This window comes from Euprymna scolopes, chromosome 18 (assembly GCF_053919585.1).
Source record: "Euprymna scolopes isolate OS-2025 chromosome 18, ASM5391958v1, whole genome shotgun sequence".
In the NCBI taxonomy this organism is placed as follows: domain Eukaryota; kingdom Metazoa; phylum Mollusca; class Cephalopoda; order Sepiida; family Sepiolidae; genus Euprymna; species Euprymna scolopes.
The window spans coordinates 100,811,017-100,827,642 of record NC_136499.1 but is presented as its reverse complement, the minus strand read 5'-3'; the positions used below and the strand labels follow the sequence as shown (position 1 = coordinate 100,827,642).

At 33.4% G+C, this 16,626-nt stretch overlaps 1 protein-coding gene across 3 annotated transcripts in view; it reads right to left on the bottom strand.

The window, feature by feature from the left end:
* LOC145297716 (tRNA-dihydrouridine(20) synthase [NAD(P)+]-like) overlaps window positions 1-16,626 on the bottom strand; it is a 255,634-nt gene that overhangs the window by 197,547 nt on the left and 41,461 nt on the right. For 2 of the 3 annotated variants that reach the window (XM_080143929.1, XM_080143927.1), the window contains exon 3: window positions 3,965-4,056. In XM_080143929.1, the coding sequence (XP_080000055.1) occupies window positions 3,965-3,967 (3 nt within the window). In that variant the 5' untranslated portion in view covers window positions 3,968-4,056. Of the gene's footprint in view, window positions 1-3,964; window positions 4,057-6,266; window positions 6,313-16,626 lie in introns of all 3 variants that reach the window. The other variant, XM_080143926.1, reaches the window with a different exon arrangement.

Sequence of the window (16,626 nt, the reverse complement as noted above, 5' to 3'; positions counted from 1 at the left end):
AATAAACCTGTTTAAATTAAAAGAAAAAAAAAAACGTTGCCCGGGTGTTTAGAGGTGTAAAAGAAAAAAAAAAGTTTTGGTCGGAGGGTAGGCTTGAACCTGAAGCCTCGAGGCTAAGGCAGAAAAATAAAGCCTGACACGTTACACCGACGCCAACGTGACAAACAACTAAGAACTGATAAAATGAAATGTTTAAAAAACCAGCAAGTCAAACTAACATCAACGCTTTCTAGGTCAAACATAACGTCATCGTCGCAGTAGTCGTGGAAAAGGGAAAATGAAGTAACGATTTTTTGCTATCCCCTCCCTGTACACAACTGGTCATTTTAGGATGAAGGAATTAATATTTTTCGCCAATTTTTCGATATTTCTCATCCAAGACGTCGGGCTTCAAAATGATACCAATCTCGTGAAAATCCGTGGCCTGTGTCGAAAGTTTTTATGAGGAGACATACAAACACACACACATTTTCGCTTTTATATATATAGACTAGTGGGGGTACCCAGCGTTGCCCGGGTGTTACGAGGTGTGTGGTGTGTGCTCTTAAATCAAAAAGAAACCGGGGGGAGGGGTAAAAAAAGTTTTGGTAAGTTGGTAGGATCGAACCTGAAGTCCTGAGGCGAAGTTGGAAAATAAAATATGAAAAAACACGACATATTAACCGCTCGGCCAGCCAGAATGAGTTACTGAAAGATGTTTGAATTTATTTAAGTAAGAAAAGAATTAACAGGTGCCCGCACTTAATGACGTCAAGTGGAAGTCGTAGAGTTAACATTTTGTGCGAGCGTTACGATGACGTAAGCAATAGCTATTCAGCAGTTAACATTTTCTGCGGTTTGTTTGTTTTTACCTAACGTGATATAAAAAGTTTTAAAAATGAGCGACGGCTTCGAGAAGCCGCTGAAAAAATCCTTTTGCGAACATACATACATACACACATTTTCGCTTTTATATATATAGACTAGCGGGGGGTACCCGGTGTTGCCCGGGTGTTTGCAAGTGTGTGTGTTTTTGGGTAAATCATTGGCCGAGTGTTTGTTTAAAAAAAAAAAAAAATGAAGCCTTGACACACAGTTGGAAAATAATAAAGTGTGAAAAAAAATGCGTGCGACTTGGCAGGTGCCCATTTTTGACGAGTTAATGACGTCAACTTTGAGTGCGGGGCAGAGTTTTATTTACCGCGAGTCTGTTTGCTTCTTTTTTTTTACAAAAAAGCTTAATGCACATGCGACAATCGAAAATTGTTGAATATTTATCTTTTAAAAGTCGGGCAAATTAAATAGACAGGCGACCCTGGTTGTTAACTCATAGATATCATCACTTAGGCGCGATATGAAAAGTTTTAACAAGTTGTAAGGCGACCGATCGCTTCTCGGAAAAAAGCCTTTCTTGGACATACACGTAAACGCACACACACACACAAACATTTTCGCTTTTATATATATAGATTAGGTCTAGCTCCAACGACTTCCGGAATAAACACCCCCAACCTACCCATGTTAAGAATGGCTTTTGGAATAAACACCCCATTTGGTAGGGGTGGAGGCTGAAAAATATTTGCCCCAAATTTAACTGCTATTTGTCGTCAGCATACCCACTCCGTATACTATAAATAAATTGAGAGGGGGTCGGACTGCATCAGTCACAAAAAAGTGGATTTCTTTATCACACGCATGTACAAACATGGCGGCCAGTGAATTACAGTGCATAATACAGGTTTTTATATCTCGAAAAACTACTTGTCTCTGCAAAATTTAAATGAGATTTTCTTATTCAGCATAGTCGAAAACCTTAAAAAGTCTTTAGTTTAAAGAAAATTGTGGAGGTGGACCTAATGTAAAAATTTATCTTTTTTTTTAGGTTTTGTTTCTTTCATTAATTTATCAAATATGTTTTTCATTTGTTTTTTTTGTTTTTTTGTCTGGGGAAAGTTATTTTGGTATTTTTGTATGATATTACCCAGCATCGTTTAACATCTAACAAAATGTTTATATGGCATACAATAAGGTATTTTCTAACGACTAAACGCAGCTTAGTATAAACACCCCGACCTCGTCATAATAAGAACGGCTTTCGAAATAAACACTTCAAACCTCTACATGTTAAAAACAGCTTCTGGGGTTTGTGGTGTTGATTCTGAAAGCCATTTCATAACCTCTTTCCTTCTTTTTTTTCTTCTTCCAATTTTTGGCCATCTTGAAATTTAACTATTGGTAACTTTAAAATTGTCCAAATGTTAAATAAATAATGGCAACTTATTTGGAGCAATTCAGCATGTTATCCTATATACACCAGTAAAAATAAACTATACATAACTTCCACACAGGATGCAATTCTGCTAAAAACCATATACAAGCTCTTTGAAGTCTTGATAATCACTCAATATTATTAAAATTAAATACTGGAACCCTTAATTTTTTACAACGGTGATCTCTAATGAAAGGTTTGAGAATTATTGGCATTTTAACATGTACTGCTAAATCCTTCCTTACGCAAACCGAACATAAAATGTAATCAAACACATATTGCTCTTTCCTTGCTCGGACAGCACACTCTCAAAATTTAAAAACAGCATTGGTTTGGAAATGCAAATATGCACAAAATACCGACACGCCTCTACCCCACCAGCCAAAAATGTCGCAAAGAAAAAAAAAAAAAAAAAAAAAAATTCTTATATGTGTACCAATATTTAATTTTCGATTTTTGAGCGATTATCAAAACTATAATAATGCTATATTTGTTTTTTTTTGTTTTTTTGCATTTTTCATTCCTGTTGATGATTAAATTTATTTTTATATTCTTGACCGATTAGTTAGGCATCATAGCTGTGACTTATCATGTCGACACTATATTTTTAGAACTTTCAAATAAGTTCAAACACAAAAAATATTATGCGGATAGATTTTAACATGCATTTTATTAGCTACGGAAACACTTATTTGTAATATATTTGTTTTTTAACACTTATTTTTTATGGAGTATTTTATTATTTAGAAGATGTGCTAGAGCTAGAAAAATATGCGTGCACTATACCAAGAAGAAAAACAATGGCTGACTTGAAATATAATGTCATTGGTAGAAGACAGGGTACTTGTACAGTTTATTCAAGACATTAAAAAATAAAAATATCGAAAAAAGGTTATATTGCACATATCCGTTATGGAACGAAGTTCTCCGGAAAAAATTTCACTTAATTTCATCAAGTAGTTTTTTTTTTACAGCGAAAAAACAATTTGTTATGATACCGAGCAAAAGGCTTGATTTTTAGGAAGAAAAGCTAGTAATAAAGATGGGGAGGGAGTATCAACACTTTACATGGAGTTATCTCCCCGTGGCATGTTCAGCAAATTTCATAATGACTGACTTCAACGCGCTCTCATAAGAACGTGTTTTTCCGCTGTAAAAAAAAAAAAAAAAAAAAAAAACTACTCGATCAAATTAAATGAATTTTTTTTTCTGAGATCTTCAGTCCAAAACAGATACGTACAATATAACTTTTTTTTGATATTTTCATTTTTTAATGTCTTGACTAACTGTACGAGTACCAAAGACAGTTATTTACCTCTGTTTTCGCTCAATCTAAAGAGTTATTAAATGCTTTCTTTATAATCAACCAGTATCTGCAGGTTATCGGCCCAAACCAACACTAATAACCAATAACCAACAGTGCAGACAATCACAGACAGTGTCTTTCAATAGCTGCCACTGGAAAACAATGTCCGACAGTGGGAGCCAGATTATTTCATTTGGGCCACAGCCGCCAGTGTCCACTATTTTCCAGGGATGGCAGTAGCCACTAACAACAACTGAAGTTGTTTTTGAGGGAGGTCCTTTACCAATTCTGTTCTGGATCTGTCATGCTTTCACCAGGCAATGCCGATTAACAGGTACTGCTAGTCAGTAAATAAAATTTTTTAAAAATGTTTAATTGACTTGAAAACAAAATTTCAAGATAAAACTCACCATTTGAAAGACGACTTTACTTTTTTCCTTGGAACACGTTCGAAACACAACAGTTTCATCCGAAAGAAGAAAGTCCACAGTTCCCAAAAGTTCTGGAAAGCATAAAAAAAAGGTTAAAGGTTGGCATGAAAAGCAATTAAAATTCTTTTAGTAATAGTTAAGATTGTCTGCTCTTTTAGAATTCCAGTTTCTGCTCCGTAGACGGGACGATGGTGACAAGCAAGGTATGGTCTATTCAGATTAATGATTATCTTTCCTTTGAGATAACATGAAAGCTCCTTCTCCATTCTTCATATTAAAAATGTCTTTCTCGTTTGTTTGACCATGTCTATCCAGCAAAATGAACAGCAGAAATCAGAAGTCAAAAAGAGGAGACAATCTTAACTATCATCCATTTTTTTTTTTTTTTTTTTTTAAAAAAAGGATCACTTGTATTTGAAATTTAATTTTGTTTTGGTCAAATAAAACAAATTTAACATTGGATCAGTTTAAAGTGTGTCAAATAATTTTTTTAGAAAAAAAAATGGTTGAAATTCATTAAAAAAAAAATTCAATATTTCTCATTCATATGGGGCTATGTCACTTAGAACATCAAGTCAAATTAGAACTATAAGCAAAATACAGGGTCATTTTACATTAAATTTATATGTAAAACTGATTCCAAACTCTAAATTCTAAAATAATTGTTTATCTTTTTTACCAAGTTTTTCAGAGTGATTACTAGGGCTATGACAACAGCATATTCTTTTCCTTGTTTTGATTCTCAGGTATATATCCATTGATATCTTATATGTTTTTTTTATGTAGAGTGATGTGATCCTCGGTTGATTAATTGTGTCTGTGTCGGATATATACTTGAGAGTTAAAACAATGAAAAGAATATGCTGTTGTCATAGCCCTAGTGATCACAGTTAATCCCCTAAATAGTAATTTTTCAAAATCACTGGATTGGGCATTAAATAATCTGAAAAAGATTGATATGCCGTAAAACAAAAACAACCAACCAATCCACATTTCTGTCTTTCATTTTTTACCATTTTTTTAAATCTTATTTTTACCATTCTCTTTTTTCGTTCACTTTCTTTTATTTGTATTTTTTTCTTTTTTTCCTTTCTTATCAGACTTTGTGCTTTTATGACGAGATCTCTGGCGACACCAGATAATCTTGCTTTTCAAATAGAGGAAGAGAAGATGGGAGAGGAAAAACAGATGTTTATGAGATTCCTGTCCACCAGAAAAGAGTAAATATTTCAATGAGAAAAGAAAATATAAGATCTGATAATATGATTCGTGGAATAAGAGATTGTTTTTCTAGTTGGATTTGGTAAAAAAATGAATTTTAACTACTAATTGAGTGAGACAGGTACAATGACTTGGGTTCAAAAGGTCTGCTTTGGTGTCTGGGAGATGTTGTCATTGGATCCACCTGTTGCATTTAACTACCAGACCATCAAGCAAAGTGATAAGTTAGTTGGACAGATAGATAAATAAATTGAACCTAGGGAGAGATATGGTCATGAAAGATGAAGAAGAGAGAAAAGAAAGAGAAAATGAAAAGAATAAAATAATGAGTTCATGAGAGAAGAAAAAGAATAAGAGAATGGAAAAGAGAAGAATAACTCCAAAAAGGTGGAGGGAGGAATTTCTGATTTGATAAAAACGATTGTCTTTTTTAGAGTTCTTGGTCCTTTTTTAACTGACTGGCATTCGAGGCGTCCACATCGCTCTCACCCCGCCTGGGGGGGGGGGAGAGGACCCTCATAAGAGCTAAGTTGAAAAGCTCTTCTTCTTAGCTGGGAAATAGTAGAATCTCATTTTGTGGGAGATGATTTAGCAGAGGGTGCTTAATCTAGAAATTTAATTTGTTTTCTGATTTTTTGCGAATTATTTTGCAAAATCACTTTCAAGAATTTTTCTAGCACTTTCTAGCAGTGAGTTAGTCGACAATACATTGAAGCATGGATTAAATAAAGGATTGAATTTGATATTACCTGCATATTCAATATTTGATAAGATGTTCTGCCTGAAGAAGGTTGGAGATAACTTCGGCCGAAAAAAAGTTATGAAATGTATTGGATTAAAAAAAAAAAAATTAAAGAAAAATTTTGTAAAAAAGAAATGTTACATGAAACATAAATAATTTTTTTTTTTAATATTAACTTTAAATTTCATTTTTTTTTTAATTCTTTAAAAATAATAAGTAAAAAAAATTTTTTAAGTTACACATCAAAAAAAAATATTCCTAATAAACGGTTAAAAATGAAATAAAATAAAAAAAATGGAGTTAAAAAAAATTACTCACCATTTTCAACTCTTTTTGCATTAATTATTTTGAAATCTATAATTTCCTGAAGAGGAAAGAAATACTTAATGTATTATTTCAGTTTTTATTCTTGATGGAAATAATCATGCCTCATGGGAATGATCATGCATGCCATAAATGTAATAATACACTTTACATGAATCTAAACAAAATAGCCAAAGGCTTATCAATAATTGAATTGATTAATATATATATATATATATATATATATATATATATATATATATATGATACAATAACTTGAGTGTTTTATTGTTTTTAATGTATCTGAGCAAAAGATAAAACAAATAAAAATTACTTCAGGATTACTTTACTGACTGAGGACAGAAAGATGAAGTATAGTATCAGAACAGATACTACACTTTGCATTATTTATTTGCATAAAACATAAAAATTTACATTTAATACAAATTAGACACAAGGCCATCAAAAGTGTAGGGAATTGGAGATCAGTAAAGAAAATCATTTTTTGCGTGATCAATGGGAATTCATAAATCTTGCAAGTTTGAATTATTGTCGAGTTATCTCCCTTTGTTTATTGGCAGTTGCTCCTCAGTTACTCATAAAATTATTTTTTTTTTTTTTAATTTAAAAATGAAACTACTGGATGAATTCATATGATTTTTGGAATATGATATTTTCATTTTGTCACGGATACATGCATTATACAGATTTTTCTTTCTTTTTTTTTTTTTTAAATATAGAGGGAATTCTGGACAAGAAAAAAATCATTTTTCAAATTCAATTTCAAATAAGAAGCATACACGAAGGTATTATAGCTCTTTTGTGGCAGTGATTATTTTAAGTCATACAATAAAACATTTTTTCTATAAAATAGTGTGGTAATATAAACTAACTTCATGACACCGAGTTGGCTGACGGTCTCGTGATTACCACATGTTTCATTTGGTCACTCTGTTTCTTTCCATGCCCACGTTGCTTTGAGATCCGTTGAAAGAACAGATGGTTGCAGTCCAGTCGATGGAAGGTTGGATTTGGTGTTGGCGAGAAGAAAAATTATTAAGCAATCAGCAAATAAAATGATGAAAAGCGCTTTTTATAAACAGTAATAAACGTTTATTTACACAATTTTCATCAATAATTTAAAAAAAACGCCGCAAAGTGGCAGTGAATGTAGTTGATTTGTTTTCTTTAGAAATCTTAACTGCAATTAGGCAGCATCAATCATGGAGAATGCAGTGGCAACCGATTTGGTTCTTTAAGCAGCAAAAAGAAACAAACCAACTCAATTTTTCGCTTTGAGCATCCTCTATTTATGAGCCCAAATCCCAAATAATCAGCTCCTGGTTGGTCAGCTAAAAGGGACTGCCAACGAATGGCTATCGTTATAACAATCATCCTAGTTTGTCTCTGATTGGTTTAAATAATCGTATAATCAGTCGCAGTCATCTGGATGGGTTGGTTGATCAATGATTTATAGCCGTCAAGGCCTGGTGCCAAACTTGTACTCAATTTTAGGTTATGCTGACCCAAAGTTTTTGCCAACTAAAAAATATATTTTACTAGCATTTCAGCCTGGCGTTGCCCGGGTGTTTGGAAGTGTATGTTGAGCAAAAAAAAAAAAGCGGTCAATTTTTTTAAACTTTTACCCCTATTATGACCACTTAACATTTATTGTTTTGGGCTCAAATTAAGGTATTAAGTTAGATCCATGTCCAAGGAACCTATATCTAAAATTTCAAGTGTTTAGACCCCAAATTGACGGAGGAGTTTGGTAGAGTTCTCAAAGCTCAAATCGTTGAACTTTGACCCCTGAACAGCCAAATTTCTGACCAAAAACCAATTACAAAGATTTTCCCAAATCTCAATACCCGGTATATCAAATTTTGAGTCTGTAGACTGAAAATTGACAGAGTCATTGCATAGGGAAATAGACACACAGACAGACAGACACTTTCACTTTTATAGATATACTAGCATTTCAGCCCAGCGTTGCCCGGGTGTTTGGATATGTCTGTTGAGCAAAAAAAGTGGTAGTAGGAAGGCAGCAGGCTCGAACCCGTACCGTGAAGGAGGAAAAGAACGGGAAAAAAACCTGACGTCTATGCTGTTACGACCACCGCCAAACCGGAAGTGACATTTTTTTAAAATTAAGGCTAGATAATCAGAAGGAGAGGATGACTTTAAAAAATATTGGCGAAAAAAGCGACTCCCCCCCACCTCTGTAGAAAAGTTCCTAGTTGAAGGTGAAGATATTAATGTTTTTAGCCAATTTTTTTATATTTGTCGTCTGAAAGGTTGGACTTTAAAGTGATACTGATCCTGGTAAAATCCGTCGCCTCTGTCGAAAGTTTTAGGCAGACATGCAAACATACATACATACATTTATATATTGGTAACTAAAATTTTCGACCCAAACTGATTAAAAAGCTTGCTCTATCTCTGAATACCCTTTATGTAAAATTTCAAATGTTTAGACCAGAAATTGTCTGAGTAATTTGGTAGAGACCGCAGAGGTCAATTTTTTTTCTAACTTTATCCCTTATTATGACCCTTTAACATTTATTCTTTTTGGCTCAAATTAAGTTACTAAGTTAGATCCATGTCCAAGGAACTTATATCTAAAATTTCAAGTGTTTAGACCCCAAATTGTTGGAGGAGTTTAGTAGAGTTCTCAAAGGTCAAATTGTTGAACTTTGACCTCTTAACAGCCAAATTTCTGGCCGAAAACCGATCACAAAGACTTTCCCAAATCTCAGTACCCTGTATATCAAATTTCGAGTCTGTAGACTGAAAATTGAGAGAGTTATTGCGTAGGGAAATGTACATACACAGACACACAGACACGTTCACTTTTATAGATATATAGATAGATTGTTTATAAATTTATTCACTTTTATAGATATATAGATAGATTGTTTATAAATTTGAAAATCACATGATTTTTGGCAGGTCCACACACCTGCAGATTGTTTTGTTTTAGTGACAGGTTTATAGGTCAATCCTGTTTTTGTTCGGGTCACAATCTGTTTGTACTTAATGACTATGTTTATTACACTTGGTTCTTAAAAAATGTTGGATACCCAAAATGAATTTATTTTTATAATGTTTAATAAAATAATTATTATCATAATTTAATCAATTATAATTTAATTAATCATCATTTAATCAATTATAGTTTAATCAATTATAATTTAATCAATAATAATTTAATCAATTATAATTTAATCAATTTCATTTAATTAACTTCACCAGTCAACTATTTCACACTTAAATCAAAGTGTCATAATCGATAAAAAGTATGAATCAACATAGTATCTTTTTTTTCCCCCTATATTAATTGTTATTAGTATTGGTTTCTGCAAATCTTTTCAGAATCAGGCATTCACACGAGGGACCACATGAAGGTTGCGAACATCCATAAGTGAAAGTGGTGCTATATAACCGGCTGGATTCAAACTTGACACACCCAGGTCATTAGTCTGCATTGTTATCCACTTCATCACCGTCACCTCCCAGTTAACCAAACTGGCTTTCTGGTAGATTTTTACAAAAATTTTTTTTTAAATATTTTAAAACTTTGGTTCTATATTATGCGACTGTGTTTTTTGATTTCAATAAATATTTCATTAATATTAAATTAAAAAAAAAAAAAAAAACCAATGTGTAATTATGAGAGTTACATTGAGACGAGAAATACACATAAAGTTGCAGATAACTTTATTTTTTTTTGTTTCATTTTACTTCAATCAAAGTTCCCAAAAATCAAGGGGCTCCTTTCTGGGGTTATCACTTAATCTATATATGAAATACGTAGATATTCAAGGGTTCCATTAAATTCTGCTCCACTTCTCAAATGTTGCGTTAGTAAAATAAGATGAAGAACATTAATTGACCAGTTAATTATGTGTATTTTTTACAAAGGAATCACCACTTATCAAGGCCCAGAGGCCATTTGAGGATAAGGGTTAAAGAGTGTACAGTAGTCACTGGGACAATGTCATAGTAATCGTTAGTAGTGTAAAGTTTGTAAATTAGATTACTTAAGGGAAACGGCTCATTAAGAACTTGTTTACATTGGACTTGAAGATGATCATATTGTAGTCAGCTGGAAAGCAAGGAAACAGAAGAGAGTTCCACAATGGCAGTTCTAAGAAAGAAGCTTTGTTCATAGAATCTACATTTAGGTTTAGGCACAGATAATTAGGTTTAGGCACAGATAATTAGGTTTAGGCACAGATTATTGATAGTGTTTTCAGCTAGATTAGTGTTTCTCGTGAATGTTTGGCAAGGGGGAACCATGGATTGGAGCTCAGATGAGCACTTATCATGAAAATAACGATAAAGCAGAGACAGGCTCACAACGTCTCTTTCGTGAGAAAGACGTTGCAGGGAAGAGAAAAGATATAGAATACCTTTCTTGTGGTCGCTTGGTGTTACTGGATTCAAGGGCAAGAATTCATCTAGTCTGGTGGAGTGAATACTATGCTATTTGAATATTTAGTTTGGATTTTTTTTTTTTTTTTTTTTTTACACGGTGATCACCACTTATCAAGGCCCGGAAGCCACTCAGGGATAAGGGTTATTGCAAGTACATTACGTTAGTGTGGAGATTTGATGAAGTGTTTAATTAAGGGGGCGGTTCATTAGGAATTTGTTAGCATTGGACTTGAAGACATCCAAGTTGTAGTCAGGTGGGAAGCAGGCAGACGGAACAGAGTTCCACAGGCGTGCAGTTCTAAGAAAGAAGCTTTGTTCATGGAATCCGCGTTTTGATTTAGGCACAGATATAGAGTGGGGGAAATTTTTCACAGTGGATTCAGCTAGACGGGTGTTTTTCGTGAAAGATTGGCGAGGGGGGACCAGAGATTGGAGTTCAGACGAGCACCTGCCATGGAAATTACTTGTAGGGAGAAGTATCCTCATGTTAGATTGTACTGAAAACTCCTGTACTGAGTGACCTTAGACAATTGAGGATAGTGTTTAGTAGGTATTCAGGTTTTCTCCGATTTAATAATATGCATTGTATGTCTGTTTCAAGATGTAAAATAAACAAGCTAAGCATGTGGGGTCCCCCTCCATGAGTGAAAAAAATTTACTTTCACCATAACTAATGTTTGTGCAAAATTAAACAAAAATTCAAGGCAGGGTTATTGAAAAAAGTGCGAACAAATGAACGGATGAACGATTTGCAAGCAATTTTACTCCAATGGGAGCAACCAGAGTTATTTCAGAAAATTGGTTCTGGTAAAAATTTACTTTCACCATGACTAAATTTTTTAAAAATCCAAGGTGTGGTTATTGAGAAAAGTGTGAACAAATAAACAGACGAACAGGAGTGAATTACACGGTCCAATCCCTCCTTTGTCGGGGGACCAATACTTGTGTAGCAAATAGGTCAAATAAAATTAGCATTAAAAATTGATTTTTCTTTTTAGATAATTGTTATTTTATCAACTTGCATGAAACGAGCTATGTAAAAGATGTGTAAAACCGTTTGAATTATGCAAATACCATCAGTAGTTCAAAAGTTATGAGAATTTTAAATGCCAAAATTTAGGCTTTTCCGTGGACATTTTTCTTTAGAAAAAGTGGACTAAATTACAAACCTCAACATTTCAAGAAATTTGATAATTTCACCACCATTTATTTATTTTTCAAGCTATTCTCATGAAACTTGGCACTCCTATGTAAAATTGTGTGCTCTTTCTGATTATGTAGTCAAATCTGATGTATCTCTTTACCATAAACCATGAATTATAAATTCAGATGTACAAATTTCAATTTCTTTTAAACTGGCACATGATATCATACAGTGGGTGTATATTCATGAACAAAACTAAGTATTATAGTGGTATTTAAATGTAGCTTTTTTGAGAATAGGCATTTTCCTGCCTCCTCACCAAAGGAGAGCTTAATCTGGGTGTAGCCATTGAATGCTTAAAGAGCATTCATAGTCGGTATTTACTACTCCCCTCAAAGAAAAAAAAAATTGAGTACATATGAATTAATCTCAGAAATAAATCGAAGAAAATTTTTCATTATAGATTTTGGATTTCTGTAAAAGATGGAAATTCCCATAGTCGACCAGAACTTATACATTTTGGGACCAGTCCAATTTTCAATTTTGTAAATCCTCTCTATCTGGTCCAAAATATACTCCTATTTTCTGAAATGCAACCATAAATTGTACTCTACATGAATCCTCAATGTAACTTTCACAGTACCAGGATACCAGGAATCCTGATAAGCAACAACTACATATTCACCAGTTGATGGTAAGTTTTGTCATTTCTATTGTTGTTTTACTGAAAATTCAACTATGTAAACAAAGAAATAAAACAGCAATTTTTTACCTTGTTTCCACCTTAACATTTAAAATGATTACTTTTATAGGTTTTAGGGTATGCTGAAAACGAATATATATATATAAATATAAATGACTAGTCTAGTAAGACGAAAGCAGAAAAACAATTTTCTATTTTTAAGAGAATACTTTAGTCAACTCAGCGCATTATATTGTTAGCATTAGCGAGCCGTTTTTCTGTTAATTTCTATAAAAGATAACATTTTAAAGAAATTTCCACACAATTAATAATTATCAAATATTTACATATTATACATTAAAATAATTCTGAAACTATTATCTATATGAAAATGGATGATATATGCCGATTTATCCTATCAATTTTTAAATATTCTTTGTCAACTTTGCTCGGTCGTAACTTTGCTTCCTGTGGTCATAAAAATAAAAATCAAACACCAGTAGAAATGGACTTCTTTGTTTATATAGCCTGTAAAATTTCAGTCATATCCAATCAAATTCAACCCCACGCATATGTATCAAAACGTAACGTATGAAATGTAAACATTGAAAAAACTGTTTCCCTTTTTGCTGTCGCCATTTTTTACTGTTTTTTCATTTTTAACTTGGAGCATAAAAATATTGAACACATAAAAGAAAAATAAATTAACATCATTGGAATGCTTATTTTATTCTCTTTCCATCAATGTAATTCTTTTAAAAATTGACCAACAAATAAAAATGTTATGACTTGTTGAAGCATATTAGGTATGTAATCTTGCCAATGTCCACGAAAATACTGCATAAGCTTGTAATGCTAATAAAATGCAGTTTTCTTTTTCTGTCAGGGCAAAGTACTGTAGTGAACTACTACTATGATGCTGCTATGGTATGCTTCCCTTATTTCTCTCTTTCTCCCTACTCTTCCACTTTTCCCTTCCTTCCTTCTCTCAACGTCACCAGAGGTTTCAGCCAATCGGAATAGAGGACTGTCTTGGAGGGAGATACAAAGAAGAACTCTCTCTCTCAGACATGCGGAAACGATAGAAGCATTAACACGCGATGGACCAGTTTCCCTGGGTAAAGACTTTTATCAAAAAAAAATGTACCATCCTCTTTGTACCCCTATATCTTGGAAACCTTTATAAAACCTCATCAATCCTAAAGTTTCGTCGCACTTAATTATAAACCGAAGTTTTCTTTTCCACAACAGTTCCTTTTCAGCACTCTTGTTCTGTTTCTAATGTCGGAGGTGCCCCAAAAAGGGGACCGACCGAAATGGTGACCCTTTTTCAAACTTTGTTAAAAACTATGGTAACCGCCATAGTACTACTCGTGCTGTTTATTTATCATGACACTAATATGAAAGAAGTATCAAAGAGAGAAGTATGCAAAAAAGTTAACATATGAAAATATACTTATAGCAAGCAAGTCGCACAAAAATTTTTGTCTTCAGAATTAGCCCGATGAAATACTTTATTTTATGTAGCTTGCTTGCTATAAACACATTTTTGTACCAGTATTAAGCTTTCATCCTGTACTGAATACTGTTAAAGGAAATACTGAAGAAATATCTCTACTTATATATAACGGCACTTCGTATGCATGTCTGTGAGTTTGTTCCCTACCAACTTTGAAACAGCTGGGACAACTTTTCTGAAATTCCACAGAAACGTACTATATGTGTCTGGGAGTGTTCTTAGACAGCTTTTTTTACTGACATGCCTCCAATAAGTATTTAAAAAATCCAATTAAAGTAAGAACAGTACAATTTTAACCAAAGTTAACCTATTATACAGCCTAATATCATAATTGCATTTGAGAAGTTTTATCACCACACAAGCAGAAAGACCCAGCCTATAAAAAGCAACAGTCAGTTCTTTGATAAGGCAGGGGCACATTTGAAGAGGAAGGATGACCTCCAATCTGTAGTGGAATGGGGACAAAAATGGATGATCACATTCAATGCTGCCAAGACTAAACTTATTTCCTAGAGAAATCTTCTCTGCCACCAATAGCAATGGCCAATGACTTTTTATCTGAAAGTACATCTTTTAAACTCCTTGGCCTAATGTTCAGAAGAAACATGAGTTGGAACAATTACATTGAAGGCATTGCCAGGATTGTTGCGAGGAAGGTAGGCTCTCTCTACTGTGCTAGAAAACTACTAACACCCAAAAGTATTCTGTACCTCTATAAGGTCACCATTCACCCATGTATGGAGTATTGTTGTCATATTTGGGCTGGTGCATCTGCTACTAGTCTTTCGCTCCTAGACAAGGTTCAAAAGAGAGTCACCAAACTGATAGGTCCTGAACTGTCATCTAAGCTTCAGCCTCTGTCCCATCGATGAAATGTTGCATCCCTCTGCCTGTTTTACAAGTATTTTAATGGTGAATGCTCTGACGAACTGCAAGGACTTGTGCCCCCATGACGTAAACACCCTCGACAAACCCGACAGGCAGCTAAATCCCACCCCTACAAAGTAGAGATCCCTAGATGTAAAAGAGCTTTCTACTCCAGTAGTTTCTTCTCCAAAAACGCTAGACTTTGGAATTCCATTCCAGGTCTCTGCTTCCCCAACTGGACTTGCAGAAGTTCAAGTGTAACGTGAACCGACATCTTGCTGTCAAACTCCCTACATAGTACCACAGTAAATGTTGCCCCTGATAGTATCCCCCTACACTAAAGTGGCAATGTGCCTTGTTTAGGGTGAAAAAGAAAAAAAAAAAAAATAGAAAGAAAAGTGAATGCTTCTGTTTAGAGCACACCCATGATACTCGACTTTTACATTTAAAAGTTTAATTCTAGCCATGATATAAAAATGATTTTATAAAATTAAGATTAGGTTCTCTACAGTGCAATATAGACTACAATGTTTTGTGGACTAAGTTACTGCAGGGAGACATGTGAAGCTTCCTTCAAGTGCACTGTAGTGAGTCACTGATTAATTAATTGTATTAAAAAATGGGCAATTGCACCGATTTCAATGACAATAAAAATATAGGAAGTGTGGAGCATTCATTAACCCTTATTCAATCCTGGGCAACATCGGGTTTCCCTTCTAGTATATATATATATATATATATGTATATATATATATATATATATATATATATATAAAAGTCACTGTGTGTGTGTGTGTGTGTGTGTGTGTAAGTTCCTTCCTCATTAGGTTCTAAAACGGCTGAGCCTATCTTTTGTAAATTTCATACAAAGCTAATTTATATGTCTGGCAGTGTTCTTAGATGTGTTCTGTACAGAAATCCATCCAGTAAGCATCGAAAATTGAAAAAATCCAATCTTAAAAATAGTCTTTCTTATAGATTAAAAAAGAACAATTAATTATAGGCAAATATTTTACGTTACACCAGCTGGTGTAACGTAAAATATTCCCCCGTAAAAATTCTTCTTCTTTATCTATAAGAGAAGAAAGACTATGTTTAAGATTATCAAGCCTAAATATCAGCTGATATGATATTGTAAACAAACACAAACAGAATTTGATGAACGACATTATCATTTTCATTTTTAATTATTTTGTGAATTAGTCCATTGTGCAAATTATTCCTTGTAATATATATAGAATAGAGAATTGATTCTATAATAATACATACACAATCTGGATGAAGTGAATTATCATGTTTAATTGTATTGTACGACCAAGCAATGCTGGACAGACAACCAGCCAGTATTAGTCCTCGCGCATAAGAACAGAACACAAAATGTTTTAAATAATAGAATAACAATAACAAAGACATTCGCTGGCGAGACCGTAACCAGTTATACAGTCCTTTTGAAATTTTCATCTCTATTTTTTCTCGTTATACACTGAATATTTGTTAATGAAAACTCTATGAAATATGTTCCTTATTAAATTTTAAAGATTTTCTATTCTGAAAGAAGTTTTTAAAAAATTAATCTAAAAAGTTATTTTAAAGTTTTTGTTAAAAAAAATTCAGATTTTCTCATTATTCAGACTTGCATTACAAAGAGGGAGTTGCAAAAAATGAGTTGTGGTGTGAGGAGAAATACAAACTGAAACAGAGAGAATATTCAGACCTGTAATAATAC